The 21,564-nt window shown below is 45.1% G+C and overlaps 1 protein-coding gene and 1 pseudogene across 8 annotated transcripts in view; one reads left to right on the forward strand and one right to left on the reverse strand.

Moving 5' to 3' along the window:
• The window catches only part of DGKD (diacylglycerol kinase delta), a 111,402-nt gene that overhangs the window by 73,890 nt on the left and 15,948 nt on the right, over positions 1 to 21,564 (reverse strand). For 3 of the 8 annotated variants that reach the window (XM_039469795.2, XM_003936734.4, XM_074398841.1), the window contains exons 2-3: positions 3,505 to 3,615; positions 1,655 to 1,735 (exon numbers count right to left, since the gene is read on the reverse strand). In XM_039469795.2, coding sequence (XP_039325729.2) covers positions 1,655 to 1,735; positions 3,505 to 3,615 — 192 coding nt within the window. Of the gene's footprint in view, positions 1 to 1,654; positions 1,738 to 3,504; positions 3,616 to 3,686; positions 5,270 to 5,655; positions 8,700 to 16,594; positions 20,409 to 21,564 lie in introns of those variants that run through there. The other 5 variants (XM_074398842.1, XM_074398838.1, XM_074398840.1 and 2 more) reach the window with 4 other exon arrangements.
• On the forward strand, positions 20,104 to 20,616 carry LOC101046360 (large ribosomal subunit protein uL11-like; annotated as a pseudogene).

A 21,564-nucleotide genomic window follows, 5' to 3' on the forward strand; every position in this document is an offset into this window, starting at 1 on the left:
CCAAGATAATTTTTTTATTAGGAAATCCACAAATAACTGAAACCAAAATGAAGATCTAAATTAATGTTCAGAGCCAGGCACAGTGGCTCATGCCTGTAATCCCAGTACTTTGGGAGGCTGAGGCAGGCAGATCACTCAAGGCCAGGAGTTCGAGACCAGCCTAGCCAACATGGTGAAACTCTGTCTCTACTAACAAAAATTAGCTGGGCTTAATAGTATACGCCTATAATTCCAGCTACTAGGGAGGTTGCAGCATGAGGATTGCTTGAACCTGGGAGACAGAGGTTGCAGTGAGCCAAGATCACACTACCACACACCAGCCTGGGTGACAAAGGGAGATTCCATCTCAAAAAAAATAATCCCAGCTGGTAAAAATAATAGAGAAAACTACAAATATTCCAAGTAAAATGAGGAATAAACCAAGAGCAGTTACATCAACACAAAATAAGAAGAGATTTAGACAGAGAAAGGAAAATCCATTTGTCTCAGCAACATCAACAACGAATCCATCAGTAAATAAAACAAAACTTGAAAGCACCTAAAACTAATACTAACCCCAAATGTCAGATCCTAAACATGAGGGAAATGACTGACCTTGACTGAATAATAAAAGAATAATTTTTAAAATTGGGAGGCACACTTTATGTCTAGATAGGATGGCCTAATGACATAAAAAAAAAAAAAACAGCTTTAAAAATTCTAGTGCTGTTATTAGAGTCATGCCTTATACAGGTAGGCTCCAAAGTCAGCCAGTAAAGCCTAAATTATAAAACCATACAAGGAAATGCTATTATAGCCACTAATACTAACATGAACATTTAGATCAGTGACATGAGAAAATGTCTAGTATAAAATGTCTTCTGGGCAGGGTGAAAAAGGTGTAAACAAAAAGGTGCAGCATGATCTCATGGGTACACATAGGTAAAGACACAAATACACAGAATAAACACTCTAGAGCAGGCGTCCCCAAACTGCGGCCCCCTGAGGCCATTTATCTGGCCCCTGGCTGCACTTCAGGAAGGGGCACCTCTTTCGTTGGTGGTCAGTGAGAGGAGCACAGTATGTGGCGGCCCTCCAACAGTCTGAGGGACAGTGAACTGGCCCCGTGTAAAATGTTAAGGGACGCCTGCTCTAGAGTAAGCAGCTGGCCACCTCTAAGGGGTGAGATCACCTGATTTTGTGCATTTAGAACTTTTGCAGAAAGTCCTATTAACTTTTATAAATTTGGAAGCAAGTTTAAATGTAAAAAAGGAAAAAATAAATAAATACACCAAAATATTAACACTCTATGTTTTGAAGTGGCTGGATTGTGGCTTTTTATTGCGTTAACACACTTTTCTGCATCTTCCAAATATTCTACATTAATCACAAAAACAAAACTCTACACACAGATGACAAGACGTGAACCAAAACACATTAAAAAAATTTATTTGGTCCTTATTGTCCTTTTGGGCTTATGCATGTCAAATTCTCAGGTATTCTCCTATTCTCTAACCACAGTATTACTTTTAGCATTAAATTCTAATTTTACCAGCAATCACTCCAATCAGAAAGAAGAGAATGAAACTGTTTGACTGTTTGCACACGTGTTCAAATCAAAACAGAAAGCCAACTGCAGTGAAGAATCAAAAAAGGCATGACCCCGGAATCTTACCGTAAAACTGTTGTTGACGTTTTTGGTGCTGGATTCAGCCACGCTGGCATCTGTCAGATCCACCTCATCAAATATGATTGACTGGAAAGAGACACACACAGGGACTAAGGCACACAAAGACAGGTACATCCCTAAGCACTAGCCAGCGCTGCCCACCACACCCCCTGATCCCTACCAAGCACCCACAGAGAAAATTACAAATATTCCAAGTAAAATGAGAAATAAACCAAGAGCAGTTACATCAACACAAAATAAGCAGACATTTAGACAGAGGAAGCAAAATCCATTTGTATCAGCAATATCAATAATGAATCCATCGGTAAATAAAACTTGAAAGCACCTGAAACTAATACTAACCCCTAATCCAATCAATACATCAATTCAAATTAACCCATCCACCTGCTTATAACCAAAAGCTTGGGCTCACAGGTGCAGTGCCATGATTTTTTTTTTTTTTTTAAATCCACCAACTTTATTTGATATTGCATTAGTGGAGGAAAGAAGAGAGAACCAAAGCAAAGAACTCAATGCTGTTATTTCTGTGCTTATTACTGTCAATACCAGTGTTCCCTTTGACATGTGAAGTATGTTCTCACAAGTGTTTTAGCTGATAGAAGGCCGGGGTTCGGACTGAGGATTCTATGTCCTTCCGGCTTCTTCCTCCAGCGAGCACATGGAGGGAAAAGGTCCTAGCTACAACAAATTCTTATGGGAAAAAGAGACAGGTCCACCTAGAAGGGGTCTGGCCATGAAAGGAAACAAGAGAGCAAAGCAGAAGGAGCCTGATGCTGGAGAGAGAGATGCTCCAGGGCAGGGCTGGGAATCAGGCCTGGGGACCTTCTCCATTTCCCTCTCGATTATCCCCAGTTCCCCCCACGATTATCCCCAGTTCCCCCCGCCCCACCGCCCCCGCACAGCCCCTGCCTCCTGTTTCCCTTATACCATCGCCTCTATTTTACGATGGCTCTATGTGGAACCCTGGAGAAGATCAAACTAATAACTCAGAAAAGAGATTCAATCTTTTAAGTAACCTTCCCCTTCCCCTCACCCCAAGAACTAACTGTAAAAGGTTGTTTTGTCATTTTTTTTAAGTGAGGGAAGTTGTCAGAACTCTTTCTAAACAAGCTGCTTTGTTCCATTTCAAATTTTAATGCAATAACTTTCTAGGGATATGTCTCAAGATGTAAATGATTCAAATTCCAGATTTCTTAAATATCAAAATATTACTAATGACACCAATACTGACACAAAAATACAGATAGTCAGAATCCCAGCCAACAACTGGTGTCTGAAAGTCTAACACCAAAAGTCTAACACCACATTCGCTTAAATATGGCAGTAATCTGTGACTTTTATTGGCTCCCCCTCCTCCAGCAGCACTCACTTGGTGCTTCTAGCTTTAAATCTACCTACAATAGGGCATACAGAAAGAAGGTTAATTGCTAGAAAGCCTAAAAATAAAGAATTTCCCATTTCTGTTTAGGCACCAAGAAGCTCAATATACTTAAATAATTATTTCACATTAAGAAGTTAAGATTTATATCCCTGTGACCCCCCCCACCTTTCTAAAAGAAAGATAACCAACTGTAATGTGGCTATTTCTGTGACTTTTTCCTTTTCCCCATTACAGATGACATTAAAGGAAAATGAATAAAAATTAATTCTGATAAGAAATAAAGCATGCCTTGAGACAAGTAAAACCCGACAGTGTGGAGTGTTACAAACTCACTGGCAGGAACAGATCTGAAAATTGAAGCTTCTCCCACACAAGGACCGACTCAGCATCCCGATTCCTCTCCCCTGGGACCCTCCTGTGAGTCCTAACGTGTGCTTTCCTGCATGGGCCTCACCTTTGCTGTTTTGGCATAGTACAGCGTTCGCCCTCGTAGCTTAAAGTATCTCCTTTTTGATCGCTGGAATGAATTGTTCTGTTTGGTCAGCATCCCCTCTTTGATGATGGTCTGAAAGTACAGAAACATATTCATAAACTTGCATTTCAAGGTGCCCTTTCACTCTTCCAGCTGAAACGTACCCTGTTGTGGCTGAAACACATTCTTGTCTCTAAGAGAAAATATTTCTCACACTCTCACCAGACCTTGACCTATGCACAGGCTCAGCGCACTGCCGGGGGTGTGGGGGATTGCTCCAATCTTATCCCCTAAGGGGCAATGCACGCCTGTGTGGGTGGGGGTGTCAGGGGCCCAGGGTGTGCCCTGGATGCTCTTGTAGGTGTGCTGAAGGGACACTGAGGCTCACAGGGCCACAGTACACAGCAGCTGGGAGGACACCGGGACGCAGGGCAGTGCATTCTCCAACTTCAGCATTTGATATTTTTCAGCTATTCTTGGCCCTGTCCCTGTGTTCTCTGGCCCCCTGCCATTTCTCAGGATCTTGCTGCCAAAGCTGTCTACGTCAGTTGCTCTGGGACTCAACAGCTCCAGGCCTGCACCCTCAGCCCAATCTACCACTCACAGGACGGGCGTGTGCATCTACACACATGTGAGAGGGAAGTACCTCAGCCACAGACACTAAAACTTCTCTTAACCCGAAAATCTGATGAGTTCCCCCAATAACAGAAGATACTCTCTTAAGAGAATTCAGAAATGGATTCTACAGTCCACTCACCTTGGCTCAATTAAAGCCAAGAACGAAAGGGGCACTGCTTCTCCCAGAGCTGCTCCCCTACCTTACGTGGCCCATGTCACTGAGATGTCAAATATGCAAGGAGCTACTTGGTCATGAGATGTTTTGAAGTACTTGGAGCCATTAACACAGTCAAAAAGAATAAATGACACGCATGAAGACGAGAACCTGGCTCTCAGCGTTCACACACTATGTTATGTCCCAGCTCACAGTAATGCCCAGTCCACAAGGAGCTTCAGCATGGAACGGAGGGAGGCTTCCTAAAAATTCTGTTCGAAGACAAGCACATTGATTCAGAGAAGCTTTTGCTTAATTACTGAATCCCATATACTTCTGCACTTCATGTAAATGTTTTAAACAGCGCACGTACAAAGTTCTTAGGTATCTACAGACACTTAAAACTCCCTAAGTTAAAACCAGCAAGAGCAAGTCACAGAAGGCTCATGTCCCCCCCCGTGCCAGAATGCAAGAGCAGAATGCTGCACTGCCTAGTCTGTCCACCGGCCGCTCACAACAGGAGAGGGAGTGGAACAGGAAGACTGTAGAAAGCCCCCAGCCCCACATACCATCAACATGTAGACAGACACCAGGACCACACCCAGACAGCATAGCACAGGCCAATGCACAGTGCCCAGGGGTCTCTTCTCCTTATCCCACAACAGGCCACCCTCACTGTGCTCTTGCTGGGTTGGGGGGAACTGGCCGCATGCATGACCACTTCCAAGAGCTCCTTGCTCACCAACATGTGCCAATCATGGTGAACTCTGCTTTCAGCACTGGCTCAGTGCTACAACACCAGCCCTTTCCAACTCTAGACGATAAGTACAGTGGAGAGCTGCTGAAGAATCTACTGACTCATTCTTGGCTTATACATTCACCTCACACTTCTGAAGAAGGCACCCACCCTCTCCCCAGTAATTGAAGAGTACCAGGAAGGAAAAAGAGAGGAGCCCAACGTTACCCAACGATCAAGATTCTGATGAGGCTCGTTTGCCAGAAGTGACTTCCCCATCCCCACCCCCTCCCCCAGAGACAGCAAGGATCCCCAGGCTACAGCTGGCATCTAAGATCCCATCCAAAATGGAACAAGGGTAATCCAATGCAGAGAGAAAGCCTCTGATCCTCCTAGAGACAGGACAGAAACCAGTCTTCATTGTGAAGGACTGGGAAATGGTATTTGTTTCCAAATATCCTTTTTCGATCCAAGTACACATGGATGACACTCATTTCAAATACATCTGCACAGAACAATGCCATCCATGGAAGCCTGAAACATATGCCACGAGACCCTTACTCTGATGATCTCAAAGGCCTCACTGTGAAGACATCTCTCCTGGCCCCACATTCATCTTCCTTACCTCTGCAGGGAAAGGAATCACTTCCATCTCTTCTCTAAATGGAAAAAAAAAAAAAAAAAAAAAAAAAGACAGCAAAACCAACAAGCCAAAACCCAGAAAAGTTATCTTTAAAAGACAGATGCTGGAGTATTTTTTCTTGTGTTTCCTGCTACACATCTCATACATAAAAGAAGAGCGAAATTAAAACACAACTCACTGAACCACATACACTTCACACACACACACACACACACACACGCACGCGCGCACACACACACACACACACACACTCTCTTTCTCCCTCTCTCCCTCTCTCTCTCTCTGTCTCTCTCTCTCTCTCTCTTTCTGAGGGCGGATGAGAGTCTGCGATCTTGGGCTGCCCAAGGAGAGCTGCCGCTCTATTTATAGAACAAGAGTGCTCAGAAAAAGACTGGTGGGTTTCAGCGGAAAAGGCTGGGGAAAAGATAAAGACCATGATTTCTTTGAAGCCTTCTCACAAACTGCATTTCTTCTCCTGATTCGCTGCTTGTGGGTACTATAGATACGCTGCAGAATATTTTTAAACGTTTAGTCAAAAGCAATGAACCAAAAGTGGTCAAGAAAATAACACCCCAAAATAATGTGCTGTGTTTTGCACGTGGCAGCTGTGAAAGGCACCCACAGGAAACGCTGCTCGGCTGACAAGGCCTCTGCTTGCCCCCCAGAGCAGAGTCAGGAGTGAAAGGGCCAGACCCCTGCACAGTTCGTTCAGGCCGTACCAGGCCATCGGAGTCTGAGAGTCACTCTGTTGGGTTCTACGCGCAAACAAATGGGTCAGCTGTTGTTCAAGCCATCTAGGATGCCCTTATTCCCAGCAGAGGCAAATTTGCAATACACACAGCACCGATAAAACTCTCAAGCTCCAGTCAGATAGAGAGCAGCAGGTGGAAAGCAAACGCATGCCCACCCGCAAATACAGGTGAGACACCAATCCCAATGCTGGGCTCCCTGGAGGAAGCTAGCAAGAGCACTCGGCCTGGGTCCTGGCCATCCAGTGACCGGACAGACACATGCCCACCCACAGGCCCAAGACTACCATGTGGAGCTGCTTGGGGAGAAGCGCCAGGCTCCAGTGGTCCTTAAGAGTAAGACAGCTCTGAGAATGCCTTTGAAAGGGGCTTCAAACCACAAGGCAGAGAAAGTCCAGAACGGACTCCCCGAGCGCAGGTCAAACACCCACCCGCCAGGCATTCTCTGTCTGGAAGGGACCAGGGACCAGCAGGCCCAGTCACAGGGCGAAGGTGCCCCCTCTCTGGGAAGGCATCTCTTTCCTCCCTCCCTTCCTCCACTCCTTCCTCCAACTCACGGCCGCATCACCAGGTGCTGGCCACTACGCTGGGTGCTGAGGGCTACATGGGCAGGAGCTCAGACAAGAGGAGGGCAGATGTGTGCACGCCAGAATGCTCTGGGATGTGGGGCACAGGGCAGTGAGCAATGCCCTGCCTGAGACAACAGGTGTCTGAGCAGGCCAGGGAGGAGGGGCTGGACAGCCAGAGGCCTGCAGCTGCTCCTTAGGGCTAGAGACAGAGTCCAGTGGTGGCTCAGAAATACACTCTGGAAAGCTGACTGTGGCCACAGTGTGGGAAAGAAGAGGGGGTTGAAACATGGAGGATGGCAGAACACCCCAGAAACTCACATAAGGGGGTTTTTGGTGACAAGAGTCTGGGATGGCAGGGGAGAGATGGACATAGGCATGAGAACGTTCAGAAAGACGTGACAATTGACCAAGGTGAAGAGGAGGAGACAGGACAGAAATCCTGGACGACTCCGAAGAATGTGGCTCAGTTGCAGAGGGTGTGCGTTTCATTCTGGACGTGCTCAGTCTGTGGGCCTCGAAGTCGCCAGGGGAATTTGGTGTAGGCCAACAGCCAGCTCTGCGGGTCTGTAATGTAGTTTTAACGCAGGAGATGCCTTGCCATGGGCCCCCAAAGGAAGGCATGGAGTGCACAGAGGCCCAGGGAAATGGGAACCCAGGGTCACCAACATCAGGCAGAAAGGAGGAAGGAAAGCCGGAATAGGAGAAGGAGAAGAAAGTGGACAGAAGCACAGGAAAGGGGAGAGCACGTCGAGAAGATCCCATCGACATTGTCCAATGTAGCAGCAAGGTCATAAATGAGAACTGAGATGAGGATAAAGGATGCAGCCACCAGGGGGTCACCAGGACCTGCCACAGCAAACGTGGTGGCCTGATGGGGTCGAAGCCAAATCAAATCACCGAGTGTGACCGGGACAGGAGAAAGCAAAATGACAGGTTTTTTCCAACTTACAACTTTCTTCTTATGAACATGGAATCCATACTGTACATACTGTATTTCACCTTGCTATTTTTTCCGTCATGTATATTATCACCATATAGCCACATCAGCAAATGCATTTTTGCCGGCTATAGAGTATCTCATTGCACCTACACACTCTCGCCTCCATCACTCACCTGCTTCCCCCTGCCGGAACATTTAGAATGCTTCCCGTTCTCTTAATGCTCTCAACAGAACTTCAGTGGATATTCCCGTAAGTAAATATCTGCTTATGTCTTCAACTACCCTTAGAGCAAATTAAGACAAGTGGCAATTTGGGGACCAAAGGTAGCCCAGAAACAGACACTCGAGATTTGGAGGCTTCATGTGTAATAGGTGGCACTGCAAACCAGGTTTGTGGGGAGAGGGACTTCAGCAAAGGGGCTGAGATGGCAGGTTACCCAAGGACACCACACTCATGAGCTCCTGGCAGACTCTGAATGTGCTAGAGAGCAAAAGGCAGAACTTGAAAACCTCCAGCAGATGATACAGAATTTCCAATGACTTTGGAATTGAATGAAGTTTCTTAAATATAATTAGAAAAAATATTAGACACAAGCTATGACTGCTAAACTCAACTACATTACCACTGAGAACTTCTGCTCATCAAAGACACCTCAAAAAGAAAGGAAAGCAAAGCCGCAGTGAGGAAAAATATGTATACTACTGCTGACAGCCAGTCAGTAAGCAGAATACAGCAGAAACTCCCACAGAACGGGCTGGGCACGGTGGCTCATGCCTGTAATCTCAGCACTCTGGGAGGCCGAGGCAGGTGGATCACCCAAGGTCAGGAGTTCGAGACCAGCCTGGCCAACATAGTAAAACTCCATCTCTACTAAAAATACAAAAATGAGCTGGGCATGGTGGCAGACACCTGCAATCCCAGCTACTCAGGAGGCTGAGACAAGAGAATCACTTGAACCCAGGAGGCAGAGGTTGCAGTGGGCCAAGATCTCCTCATTGCACTCCAGCCTGGTGACAAGAGGGAAACTCCCTCTCAATAAAAAGAAAAAAGAAAAAGAAAAGAAACTCCCACAGAATGATTAAAAAAAGAAAAAATGACCAAAAAGAAAATTGGTAGAAAGTGTGAATCGGCATTTACCAAAAGAGTAAGTCAAATGGAGATTAAACCCCAAAGGATGCTTAACCCTGGGGGATGCCACGGAAGAGCCCATGGGCCAGCACCCTGGCGCTCAGCTGTACAGGTGGGTCCATGGGTGCACAGTCCATGACTGTGCTTCACAATTTATGTGTATATTCCATGTAACGTTCTGCATATAAAATGGTAAAGGGAAAAACATAACCAATATAATCATGGAAGTAAAATCTCAGACTATAAGTGTTCATGTCTCCACCATGTAAGGAGTGAGGATTTCCACATTTAACAAATAAAAGAAAAAACAAATGAAAAATGGCTGTCACACAGGAGTGAAGAAAATGGAGGGGGCCAACCAAAAGACACATGTCCGGAGGCTGAGGGCAGCAAGCCACAGCCTGCCCAAAGGGACCTGGACAGAGAGGCTGGAGGCAGACAGCTGGGAAACTGGGGAGGGGGTCAAAAAAATAGGAGAAAGGAGTGAAAATTAGCCAAATGTCCACTTCAGCCATTTGTCTGTCCTTAGACCTTCCCAGTCTTTCAACGACAAAGCAGGTAAAACAGAAACCTGACTACGCTAGTTAAGCAACATCATCCAAATTCACAAATCCCCCCAAAAAGTGGAAATCCTAGCATAAAAATTAACATACAAATGTTTCAGTGGAAAGAAGCTGTTACAACTTATTGCTATCAATTTGCATCCCTTTGTCTGTTTGTTGATTGTTTTTGACTCTGGCTCTGTCACCAGGCTGGATGGAGTGCAGTGGTGCAATCTCTGCTCACTGCACTCTCCACCTCCCAGGTTCAAGCGATTCTCCTGCCTCACCCTCCCAACTGGCTAGGATTTCAGCCTCACACTACCACGCCCAGCTAATTTCTTATATATTTAGTAGAGACAGAGTTTCACCATTCTGGCCAGGCTGGTCTCAAACTCCTGACCTCAGGTGATCCACACTCCTCGGCCTCCGCACCCAGCCCAATTTGCATGCCACTTTAAATTGTTATGAGTATTTTTATATTTGCTTGTCTTCTTAACAGAACAAACGTTTGTTGTCTATGAGACAGAAACTAATATTCCAGTCAACAAATAAGAAAAGTGTTAAACAGAGAGACCGAGTAACTTGCCCAAGGTTGAACAACTAATGACAGGTCTCAAAAGAAATCCCAGACCTCTCCGATTCTATCTCAAAGCTTTGTCTGTGGTTTGCAGATGATAAGCACCATGATTCACAAACAGGAAACCATCAGAAAATAATTTGTTCATAAAACATAAGGCACACACAACATATTCAAAGACCTAAAGATTATCTTCAACACTTCTTCACACATACCACATCTGCTACCCGAGCAGGGGCCATCTTCATCTTTCAATCCTCACAGCAATTTTGAAATTGGTGGTAATATTGCCACTTTACACATTAGGAAACTAAGGGGCAGAGGATTAAGTAATTCACCCAAGACCACTTGGCTAATAAATGTCACACCCAGGATTCAAACCCAGAGCCCAGACAATACTTGTTGGGAAAATAAAACTTCAGCATAAAAGTCTGCTGATAACGGATTTAAATCAATTAAGCATAAGTAAATTCCTGTATCTACTCAAAATACTACCCATAGATTCATCCTCATTCAGGAACTACCTGCAACTTGCCCATCACGTATCTACCTATATCCCAATCTTAGAACATCCTGGCAGAAGCTGAGGGAGTGTGCACGGCCAGGGCAGCAATGGAATGTGTGCCATACCAGCGTCTCCATGACACCAACGGCCAGCAGGAAAGAGCACACCAAGCAACTGCTGCACTGCAGAATCCCACTCAGCTGCGCAGAACCAGGCCCTGAGTCTGGTGCTGCCATTGACAGAATGGAACCCAACACAGGTTTTCTGAAGACCCCAAAACACCAACCCATGGAAAAAGGACAGTCATCCTTCCCTTACTAATCAAGATAATCCAATTTCCCCATTGCCACCACCCTGGTTTTCCTCCTTCAATGCACTGCCACCAAGATTTAAAAGTGTACCATTTTCCAAAGACCCTATCTATGCCAAAGTTTCCACTGACAGAAGGAGGGACACCTCATTCCTGACCCTGCTAATTTGAGGAAGGACCAAACCAAAAAAGCCAAAAAGTGGCAGTGATGTGTATGCCCAAACCCCCAAGAGAGCTGCTCCAGATCTGCCCTTCATTGGAGTTCACACACTCTTTCCCTGAACCCAGGACACATCTCTTGCTGCGGTATGGCCCACACTGTTAATCTCCCCATGCACACATCCTCACTGCTCACAGGATCTTGATTCTGAATTGGGAGTGGTGGCATGGCGGGGGACGGAATTTCATCACAGGTCTAATCCCCATTGCCCCAGTCCTGGTCAAGGAGACCTAAGCAGTTCTGTTGGGGGTGGGGACGTAGACAAGTGCTTGGCTGGTACGTGGGAACCCATGTAGACTCAATGCCACCTTTGCTTTGAATGAACATACACTATCTAGTGCTGCAGCAGCCACGTTGAGGCCACAAGGTAGCCAGTGTGGGACCTGATGACATCAACCTGCAGCCAAATGCATTCCTGCCTGATAACCACGGGTCGGTTGAGTTCGCTCCTGATCGGTCAGCGTCACTGCTACTCCAATCTAGTCTTGCATGCTGGTGTCCCAGGGGCCAGGTCTCCACCCTGAAACATACCTCTTCTCACTGTTCAGTGACCCCACATTTCCTCTTTAGTTAATAATAGCATCACCAAAGCTCAAAGTAGTAGCAGGTGCTCAGCTCTTTTTCTCCTTCACTCCCCATTTCTAATTGGCTCTCTAGGATCATTGGTTGTATTTGTTAAAATAATGGAAGATTCTGCCCCTCGTCTTCAGCCCCACCTACCTCAGGACTAAGTTGTTCTAACTCTTGTCTCTGGCCTCAGTGCCTCTCAAAGCGTGACCCAGACCACCACACATCAGAACCCCTGGAATGTTTGTTAAAAACACAGGTGACGGCTGGCCTGAAGGCAGTGAGCTACCTCAAATGATGGTTCACAGTCAGGTACAGACTAAACCCCTTGCTCTATTCTTTACCCCATTCTCACTACTTCACTGGATTAGTCTTTTAAAAAAAAATTCACGTTATTAAAATAATAATATAGAAATAAATAAAAAGCAAGTTGCTGCTCCACTCCCAACCTCCCGAGCCTTGGAAAAACGGATTTTTGCCAAGAACCCAGGTGGTTCCTAAGCACACCAAGTTTGTTCTCTGTCCATCCTCCCTCCAACCTGCTGCCACAATTCTCTCTCTCAGCGGGAGGATCTAAGCCCCAACTGCCACTACAATTACCTGGCAAGCTTCGAGAAACAGTGACCACTGGCCCCACCCCACCGGTAATCAGCATCAGCGTGGGAGGGACCAGTGAGCCGCAGTGTTAAAAGCTCCTGGGGACTGGAAGCAGCATAGGGTCTTAGAGCCCAGGGCCCACTCACAAACCTCCCCTGGCTTTCCTCCTTGTCTAGGAAGCCCTCCTGTGGCCCACAGGGCTCCTCCCAATCTGACAGGCTCCTCTCTCACCCCTCCCAGAACTACCCAACCCAAACACAATTCACTCCTTTATTTCCCCCACTCTTTTGAATATACACTTTCCTCTGCCTGGAAATCCTCAGCTCCTCTTCTACTGGCTGGAAAACGCCTGAGCTTCGAGATCCAAGTCAAATGCCACCACCTTTAGGAAGCCTTCCCAGACTTCCCCCAGGCAGAACTAGCTGTCAACGTTTTGCAAGTACATGAACATCCATTACAAAGCTGTCTCCCTCCCCAGACCAACAGTCCCTGGGTTGAGCGGTTTATTTATCTTAATCACCCCAGTGCCTCAGGAAGTTTTTAGTTTTATTTTTGTTTTGAGACAGGCTCTCACTCTGTCAACCAGGCTGGAGTGGAGTGGTGCAATCACAGCTCACGGCAGCCTTGGCCTCCTGGGCTCTAACAATCCTCCCATCTCAGCCTCCCAAGTAGCTAGGACTACAGGTGTGCTAATTTTTTTTGCTTTTTTTTTTTTTTTTTTTTTTTTGGTAAAGACAGGGTCTCACTATGTTGCTCAGGCAATCCTCAGGCCTTGGCCTCCCAAAGTGCTGTGACTGCAGGCATAAGCCACCACAGCCAGCCAGGAAGTTTTACAAAATACCATAAAGGGCTAATATACTTAATCTTTAAAGTACTTACAAAAATTGAGACCAGACTAACAATCTGGTAGAAAAGGGGCAAAAAAAATATAAACAACGTTTGACAGAAGAAAAAAATACAAAAAGCCCTTAAACACAGGAAAAGATGCTCAACCTAGCTCCTAAGAGAGAAGTATAACTAACTGAAAATACTATTTGCATCATCAGACTGGCAAGAAACAAGGCCAGAGCTCACGCCCAGAAGGCCGTAGCTCACATCCCAGAACTTTGGGAGGATTAACCAAAATAATGATAAAAATGGTTACGTGGTTCCCTCTAGGGAAAGGGAGCAGGGTAGATGAGGCGAGGAAGGCACACGCATGATTTTACAAGGACTGTCTGGCAGGGGCAGCACCCAGCAGGCTAACTGAGCTCTGACTTGCTCCAGGTTCAAGTGTAAGCACTTTCCAGAGATCACTCATGTAATCCACATAACGACATTCTAAGGGAGGCCCAGGATAGGTTCAGATTTCGCAGAACCATGGGCAAGGAGAAGAAAGAATCAGTATTTGTGGAGTGCCTACTGTGTGCCAGGAGCTTATGTAAAATCTGTATTTAATCTGCCCTGTACAATAGTTATGGCCCCATTTTACTTATGAAGAATTTGAGGTCCAGAGAGGACATGAACACCTACAAAGAAGTGACAGGTGTGGGCTTCGGACCCACATCTGTCTGATTTCAACTCTCTCCATTCTTAGACAGCAAATGAAAAACATTTTTTATGTTTGGGGAAGACTTACTTTTCATTATTTGTCTATACAAGTTCAGACTAAATTATAGCCATAACCAATCACCCTACTTTTTCTGAAAGTGAATTTATGCACAAACCCATCTCCCCTACACACCAAAGGCACAAACCTTAACCACCAGCAGCAGGAGCGACATCCCGAAACACACAAACACTATCTGTGGTTCATTAAGGTAGGAAAGACTCAGCTTCTACGAAACCTACAGAATAAAATCCATCTCCCTATAGAGCTACGGAATGACATCACTGTTTCAATAAATGTTTATTGAGCACTTGAGTGCTGAGTGTGGCTTGGAATACTACGATGAAAGGGACTCGACCCTTGACCTTTCAGGAAACTGCTCCAGCAGAGGGATACTTTACACGTAAGAAGTATCAGAAGAATTTGCTTTAAAATGCTCAGAAAAAAGGGGGTGGGGATGGGGGGTGGAGACAGATGAAACAAGACCCAAGGCTGACATGATTAATTCAACTGTCTCTACTTCTGTGTCTGTTTGGAAATTTCCATAAATTGTTTTTAAGTGTCATGAGAGGGGTGCGACAGGGCGCTTTGGAAACTTGGAAATCAGTGAAATACACCAGATGTCTGAAGCTGGTGCTGCCTGGGCTCGAGGCAGCCTCCCCAGCTTCCTGACCTATGGATCCCACCTCAGACGGCAAGGCACCTGACGGAAAGGCACCTGAGAAGAGTGCGGCAGGGCTGCCACTACCAGCATTCAACCTCCTCTCCCCTGGCACGTGCTCAACCAGCTGCTTCCTCATTCATTTTCTAACACTTGGTGGATATAAAGTCCTATATTAAAAGACCCAACATACGGCAGACTTGTTTGCTGGGAGTTACTTTTTATTCACTGAATCCCACCCAGAGCCGAGCCACTGCTAACACCTACTATTCACATTCCAAGATAAAATCCTTCAGGTATGTTTTCTCTTTTTTTTTTCTTTTTTGAGAAGGAGTCTCGTTCTGTCACCCAGGCTGGAGTGTGGTGGCACAATCTTGGCTCACTGCAACCTCCACCTCCCAGGTTCAAGAGATCCTCCTGCCTCAGCCTCCCAAGTAGCTGGGACCATGGGCGTGTGCCATCACGCCCAGCTAATTTTTTGTTATTTTTAGTAGAGACGGTATTTCACCATGTTCGCCAGGCTGGTCTCGAACTCCTGACATCAGGTGATCCTCCCACCTTGGGCACCCAAAGTGCTGGGATTACAGGCGTGAGCCACAACACCCAGCCCCATCTGTTTTCAAGTGTGTAAACGAAACAGAAAAGTGGAGCTGGGCATGGTGTCTCAAACCTGTAATCTCAGTACTTTGGGAGGACGAGGCAGGCAGATCACTTGAGCCCAGGAATTCAAGACCAGCCTGGTCAAGACAGCAAGATTCCATCTCTATAAAAACTATAAACATTGGTTGAGTGTGGTGGCATACACCTGTAGTCCTAATTACTAGGGAAGGTAGGGCAGAAAAACTGCTTGGACCCAGGAATTTAGGCTCCAGTGAGCTATGACTGAACCACTGCACTGCAGCGTGGGTGACAGAATAAGACCATGTGTCTAAAAAAAAATGTCAAAACAAAATTGCCAGATGCTATGGCTCACACCTGTAATCTCAGCACTTTGGGAGAAAGAGGTAGGCAAATCACATGTGCCCAGGAGTTCAAGACCAGACTGGGCAACACGGTGAGATACCATCTCTACAAAAAAATTTAAAAATTAGTTGGGCATGATGGCACACACCTGTGGTCCCAGCTACTGGGGAGGCCAAGGCAGGAAAATCACCTAAGCCCAAGAGTCCAAGGTTGCAGTGAGTGACGATGGCACCACTACACTCCAGCCTGGGTGACACCCTATGTCAAGGACAGGCAAGTGGCTCACACCTGTAATCCCAGCACTTTGGGAGGCTGAGGCAGGCAGATCACTTGAGGTCAGGTGTTCCTAACCAGCCTGGCCAACATGGTAAAACCCCATCTCTACTAAAAATGCAAAATTAGCCAGGTATGGTGGTGCACACCAGTAACCTCAGCTACTTGGGAGGCTGAGGCAAGAGAATCACTTAACCCAGGAGGCAGAGGTTGCAATGAGCTGAGATCGCGCCACTGCACTCCAGCCTGGGTGACAGAGTGAGACATGTCTCAAAAAAAAAAAAAAAAGACCCTGTATCAAAAAAATTAAAAAACATAAAAACATAAAGGGGAGTTATATGACATATGAATTATTTAATAACTTAAAAACAACAATAACTTGCTTTTCCAAACAGTTTGCCTGTCAGGCTAAAATACATCCTATTTATACCAAGACCTTGAGCTTGCCACTTAGATAAGTATAGATTTATTTTCAGCACAGGAGTTAAAAGTTTAAACAAAGGGGAACATAATGAAGTTGTTCCATAGAATGTACACATTTATTAGGATATTACAAAATTTAAATCCTATGTTTTCACAAGCATGCCCTTTTGTATTATCTGACTCCTGAAATTCAATCTAATTTAATCCAACAGTACTGTTTTGGCTGTTTTAGGACACTCCAGACAAGGCTGAGGGCGGCCGCTTCTCCAACCTGAATCATCGCCATGTCGTGACACAGCCCCTCTTACCATTAGGAGTTTTCCACTGACAGGAAGCGTAACACAGGACAGCGTATCATGCCTTTCTGTTTCCTTTGGTATGAAATATAATACATGCTCATTTTAGAAAATGCAGGCAAGCAGATGTAAACATAAAAATAATACAAATTCCACCACCTAACACGACCCCCGATATCATCTGTGAAATTTCCTTTGCTGTCTTATTTCCGGTGCTTTACACACTGCTGAAATGCATTCTGTAAACACAGCTTTGCCTCATTTCTCCAACATCACACAGTACTGTCCCTGCCGCTACCCTCCTCAATTACCTGGCTGGCTGCTTCAGGCACTGAGGGCTGCCGGCTCTGCCACTTTCTGGCTTTGCGACCTGGTGCAGCCGCCATGAAGTTATGAAGTGGCACAGCACGCGCACAGAGCACAGCACGGGACTCGCCCGCAGTACTCATTTTATCAGCTACTATCATTAACGCACTGAGTCATTAAACTGGAGTGTTCTGGTGGAGCTTTTCCTAAGCTAGACTTGGACCTGGGGTGGTTTGCAACTTTTTATATTTAATGCTACAATAAACATGTACATGAGCTTCATATTTAAGATTAGTTCCTAAGGACAGGGCCCCACTGTTAGAATTTTGGACCAGGAGTCTCTTGAAGTTATTCAGACACTCACTAAATCACTTTCCCAAATAGTTATACCCATTTCTGCTACTAGAGGGCAAAGAAGCTGCAGTAACTACAAAAGAGTTTCTAAAAACAGCAAAATTCCCGCTTATACAAAACACTAGCTAGATATGAAAACACAGACAATTGTGACTAACAAGACAATAAAAACACACTTTGACATTAGACTCATACCTCATTTGTCAGATCTCCCTTAAATGTAAGAAAAAAATAAAAATAAAAATAAATAGACTCAGGCCTGGATTCTTGACAAATCTAGTTCTACTTGTCATCGAAGTACACAAAAATGTTCAGCAACCACACAGAGAGAGAGCAGACAGAGAACAACTTCTTAGACTTCCTTTTTGCCCAGCTTCTGAGTACAGGTCCATTTTTATCAGGGTTCAAATACAGAGAATGTCAAATGAGACTGGATTTAATGAGATGAGTGTTATTTCAAGTTTATCAAACTATAAGAAGCACTAAATCAAGTCCATATTCTCAAATATAAAATGTAGAAGAGGCTGGGCGCAGCAGATAACGCCTGCAATCCCAGCACTTTGGGGGGCTGAGGTGGGCAGATTGCTTGAGCCCAGTTCGAGGCCAGCCTAGGCAACATAGTGAGAACCTGTCTCCACAAAAAATACAAAAATTACCCAGGTGTGGTGGTACACACTTGTGGTCCCAGCTACTCAGGAGGCTGAGTGGAAGGATCACTTGAGCGCGGGAGACAGAGGCTGCAGTGAGTGGAGATCATACCACTACACTCCAGCCTGGGTAACAGTGAGATCCTGTCTCAAAAAATAAAATAAAACAAAATAAAATGTAGAAGAGTTCCATGGCAGTAAAAAATTCTAAAATGCAGATACTTCCTTTTAAACCCTTTAAATGTGTAAATGCCTCATAACCATCCATAAGAATCGCTTTATGAACTCCAGTGAGATTACCAAGCACTCCTGAGAAGCTCTGTAGCTGTTTTTCCATACTGCAAGGCTGTCTGCACAGCTGAGGAGGCAGACTCCAGCGGGAGAGTGCTCCTCTTCAACAGACCGTGCTGGAACAATCGCACATCCACACAGGAAGAACGAAGCTGGAACCTGACCTCACACCACATACAAAAAAATAACTCAAAATGGATCAAAGACTAAATATACTAATAATAGCTGAAACTATAAAACTCATGGAAGAACACAGGTATAAATCTTGACTTAGGATTAGGCAAGGGTTTCTTAAGTATAACACCGAAAGCGTAAGCAACAACAACAGAAAAAGAAAGTGGACTTCACCAAAATCAAAAACTTCTGTGCCTCAAAAGACGCTATCAAGAGAGCGAAAACACAACTCACAGAATGAGAGAAAATATTTGCAAATCATGTATCTGATAAGGGTCTAGTACCCAGAATATATAAAGAAATCTTACAATTCAATAAGAAGACAACCCGATTTTGAAAATGGGCAACGGACTTGAATAGATTATTTCTCCAAAAAATACACACAAATGGTCACCAAGCACATGACAAGAAACTCAACTTGTTAGCCATCAAGGAAATAAATAATATAATATCCTATTGTTAAAGCATTAAATATTATAATAAGTGGAAAGTGTTGGCAAGTATGGAAAAATTGGAACCCTCATATACTGCTGGAGGGAACATAAAATGGTACAGCCACTGTGGAAAACAGTTTCACAGTTCCTCAATAAGATAAACATAGAATTACCTAGCAATTTAACTCATGCATGTACCCAAAAGAAATGAAAACAGGTCAGCCAGGCACAGTGGTTCACACCTGTAATCCCAGCATTCTGGGAGGCTGAGGCAGGAAGATCACTTGAATCCAGGTGTTCCAGACCAACCTGCACAACATAGCAAGACCTCATCTCTACAAAAAACTACAAAATTAGCCAGGCCTGGTGGCACACATCTGTAGTCACAGCTACTTGGGAAGCTGAGGTGGGAAGATTGCTTGAGCCCAAGAGGCAAAGGCTGCAGTGAGCCATAACCACACCACTGCACTCCAGCCTGAGTGACAGAGACTCTGTCTCAAATGTCAGAAAAAATACAAAATAAATGAAAACAGGCATTCAAACAACAATTTGTACATGAATGTACACAGCAGCTCTCTATTCACAATAGTCAAAAGATAGACACAACCCAAATATCTCTGTCCACTGATGAATGATCAAACAAAATGTGGTATATCCACAGAACATTATTTATTCACACATTAAAAAAATTTTAATTCACACATTAAAAAAAATTCACACATTAAAAATAAAACACATTTTTATTCACACATTAAAAAATATATATATAGGAAGTTCTGAAACGTACAATGTAAACCTTGAAAACATAGTGCCCAGTGGCTAAGTGCAGTGACTCCTGCATATAATCCCAGCACTTTGGGAGGCCGAGGTGGTCAGATCACTTGAGGTCACAAATTGGAGACCAGCCAGCCACAACATGGTGAAACTCCCTCTCTACTAAAAATACAAAAATCAGCCGGGCATGGTGAAGCGCACCTGTAATCCCATCTACTCGGGAGTCTGAGGTGGGAGGATCACTTGAACCTGGGAGGCAGAGACTGCAGTGAGCTGGAACTGAACCACTGCACTCCACCATGGGTGAAAGAGCAAGACTCTGTCAAAAAAACAAATGAAATATGCAGATTAGGCAAATCTAGAGAGATGGAAAGCAGATCCGTGGCTGTCAAGGGCTGGCAGGAGGGGAAAACGAGGAGTCACTCACAATGGGGAAGGGATTTCCATGTGGGCAGTAAGAATGTTCCCAAACTAGCTTTTGGCTCAGAGACGGCCAAGGTGCAACTTTCTTCAGTTGTCCTGAATCCGGGTTCATCCAACACCAGCCGCCTCCACTATGCCACCAAAGTTCAACCCCAATGAGATCAAAGTCGTATACCTGAGGTGCACTGGGGGTGAAGTCGGTGCCACTTCTGCACTGGCCCCCAAGATTGGCCCCCGAGGTCTGTCTCCAAAAAGTGTTGGTGATGACATTGCCAAGGCAACAGGTGACTGGAAGGGTGTGAGGATTACAGTGAAACTGACCATTCAGAAGAGACAGGCCCAGATTGAGGTGGTGCCTTCTGCCTCTGCCCTGATCATCAAAGCCCTCAAGTAACCACCAAGAGACAGAAAGAAACAGAGAAACATTAAACACAGTGGGAATATCACTTTCGATGAGATTGTCAACACTGCTCGACAGATGCAGCACCGATCTTTAGCCAGAGAACTCTCTGGAACCATCAAAGGGATCCTGGGGACTGCCCAGTCTGTGGGCTGTAATGTTGATGGCCACCACCCTCATGACATCATCGATGACATCGAGAGTGGCACTGTGGAATGCCCAGCTAGTTAAGAAGCACAAAAGAAAATATTTCAATAAAGAATCATTTGACAACTGGAAAAAAAAAAGTTCCCAAACTAGATAGAGGTGATGGTTACACAATGCCATTAATGTATTTAGTGCTACTTAACTGTATACTTTAAAATGGTTAAAATAGCAAGTTTAAAAGAAAAAGAGTGGCCCTCTTCCATCATTCTATAAGGACAAAGCACCATTCATCAGGGGATGGGAGTCCAGCCCTTCCTGTGGGGGAAAGGGAGGCAGACACCCTTCACCCTCAGAAACAGAACAGCAGAGTGGGCAGCAGGTGATCAACAAACACCCACTACTCAGGAACACACACGGACATGGAAAACGGGGCCACTGCACAGGAATTCGAGGGGAGGGGAGGGCACATCCAGAGCAGCAGACATACAGCCTGGGCCTGTGGCCGACCACCCCACAGCCAGCCCCAGATCACACCCAGCCAAGTGCCCAGAAAACAGCAATTCAAACCCGCAGCCTGGCAAACGCCAACTAAATTAGAACAGAAAGGGGGAGGGGGCAGGCTGATGGAAAAACATGCCACTAAGCACACGCACAAACCTGAAATGAATGATTGCAGAAAATGGAAGATGATTTCGGACAAGATGTGGTTCTTGTCATTAGTAAGATGCAGGAAGACATGGCCTTTATTTAAAAAGTTAAAAATAAAATGTATTTAAAGGACAGAGAGCACCAAAATGAGAATAGGATGAAATTAAAAGACAACAAGCTAAGATGCTGACCAAGATTAGAAGAGAAAATGAAAACAATCACACTAAGGAAAAATTAAAATCCAAATGGAGGGAGCCAAAGGGAAAAATGTACATTACAGAAAATGTCACTAGTGGCAAAAAGACAAAACTGAGAGGCTCCCAGAATATTGATGGAGATGGTGGAGAGCGAAAAACACCGAGATGGACAGAGTGGTAAGGAGAC

The sequence above is a fragment of the Saimiri boliviensis genome, chromosome 5 (genome assembly GCF_048565385.1).
Source record: "Saimiri boliviensis isolate mSaiBol1 chromosome 5, mSaiBol1.pri, whole genome shotgun sequence".
NCBI lineage: Eukaryota > Metazoa > Chordata > Mammalia > Primates > Cebidae > Saimiri > Saimiri boliviensis.